This window comes from Fukomys damarensis, unplaced genomic scaffold (genome assembly GCF_012274545.1).
Source record: "Fukomys damarensis isolate Sample0158 unplaced genomic scaffold, DMR_v1.0_HiC HiC_scaffold_12, whole genome shotgun sequence".
Taxonomy (NCBI): Eukaryota; Metazoa; Chordata; class Mammalia; order Rodentia; family Bathyergidae; genus Fukomys; species Fukomys damarensis.
The window spans coordinates 21603946-21605567 of record NW_022900924.1 but is presented as its reverse complement, the minus strand read 5'-3'; the positions used below and the strand labels follow the sequence as shown (position 1 = coordinate 21605567).

At 55.5% G+C, this 1622-nt stretch overlaps 1 protein-coding gene across 1 annotated transcript in view; it reads right to left on the bottom strand.

Moving 5' to 3' along the window:
* Positions 1 to 1137: 1137 nt before the first annotated feature.
* Positions 1138 to 1622, bottom strand: part of LOC104848505 (transmembrane protein 132C) — a 152662-nt gene continuing 152177 nt past the window's right edge. Inside the window, exon 16 of the mRNA XM_033762686.1 lies at positions 1138 to 1622. Coding sequence (XP_033618577.1) covers positions 1433 to 1622 — 190 coding nt within the window. The 3' untranslated portion in view covers positions 1138 to 1432.

Here is a 1622-nt window from a genome sequence, read left to right as displayed (position 1 = left end):
CAGAGACTGAGCGCTCACACGGGCAGTGGCAGCGGCTCAGTTTCCCCCTCAGGACCCCACCCAGGCGCAGTGGGAACCAGCGCTGTCTCCCCTCCAGCCTGAGACTGTGTTGGGAGGGACTGGACCGAGGATGGGAGAGACACCCCAGGACACGTGTCAGCCACAGAAGCATTTTAACGACCGCGGGCATCACTGGTGTAGTAAGAGTCTGCTCTGCAGCCAGAACAGGTACAACAAATGCACTCTCCACAAGCCCAGCCAAGATGACAAGGGGACCTTGGTTTAGCCAGTGACTTTAGGGATAGAAATAATAAAAACAATGACTGTCACTGGAGTCCTTGCAAGGCCCTCCTGCCGGGCCCGGGGGACGTGCCCAGGTCCCCGTCCCACACCCGTCACATCCAGGACAGTGCTCTTGCAACAGCCTGCTGCGCGGTGTTGCTGTTCACAGACAGCCGACTGCCGCTTTGCAGATTCTGACTTCTGCGTCTGTGCAGTGCCTGTGCCCTCAGAGAAAGTAAAGCCCCCAAACCCCCAAGCACCGGAGACTTCTGTGTACTGTCCACTCACCAGGCTGGGGCTGCCTCTGGGCGCCGTCCCTCTGGGAGTCAACCACGCCACAAGCACTCGGGGCCCTGGACACCCAGGGACGGGGGAGCCGAGCTGGGCTCCGATCTGCTGGCCGCACCCCAAGTGGCAGCCTGGCCAGGCCCTTCCCACTGACCTTGGCCTTGTGGGGTGCAGGGTGGGGTCACTGTCTCCAAGTGCAAATGCCACCAAATACCAAAAAATCTGGCAAGACATAGAAAAGCTTTAAGGTCACAACTTAATGGTGAATTGGCACTGTTTCTAGAAAAAAAAATCATCTAAGGAATAGAATAGAATTTGTGTCTTGTCTGGGAAAAATATACCACTCGGTCCTCAGAAATTAACCTTAAACATAAACCAAATGAACCCTAGGACACAGCAGGAGGAAATGGGGAGAGGTTATCCGGTGAAAATGGAAACTTCTTTTTAGTCCTGTCCCTAAAGGCCGCCTGGGAACAGTGGACACTGAATTAAATGGAAAATGTCTCCAAGCAGGCCCTACTTTTATAGTTTGCTCCTTTATTAGAAATATAAACAAATCATTCTTTGTCTCTTTTTATTCGTCTTTTTTTGTGTTTTTTAACAAATAATTTTTGGTAGCTGTATGACAGGTTGATTCGTAAAATGCCCCTCCTAATTTGCTGTGTGGGGCACAGCGTCTCTGCACCCCATCTCTGTCCGCACCCGATATCCAAGGATGCTGCTTTGCAAAGTGTCCTATGAAGGTGCCATGCCGGCATCCACAGCTGTGGCCCCGCCCTGGCCTCTGCCCTGGACCCGCTGAGGGTTCTCAAGGCTCTGGGCACCTTTCCAGAGAGTCTGAGCTCTTGGGGGACACACCACCTTAGTGCACCCCCAGAATGGAGGTGGCCACGGCAGAGCCGCCCACCGGCGGGACTGGGATGGCCGGGAAGGTGGCGAACTGGACCCTCTTCCTCTGGGAGGCCAGTGGGTGCGGCTCCTGCTGGGCCCCGCCACCTACAGCCCAGTGCACCTGGCCGGGCACCTGCTGCTGGGCACCGGCCCTGCCCACG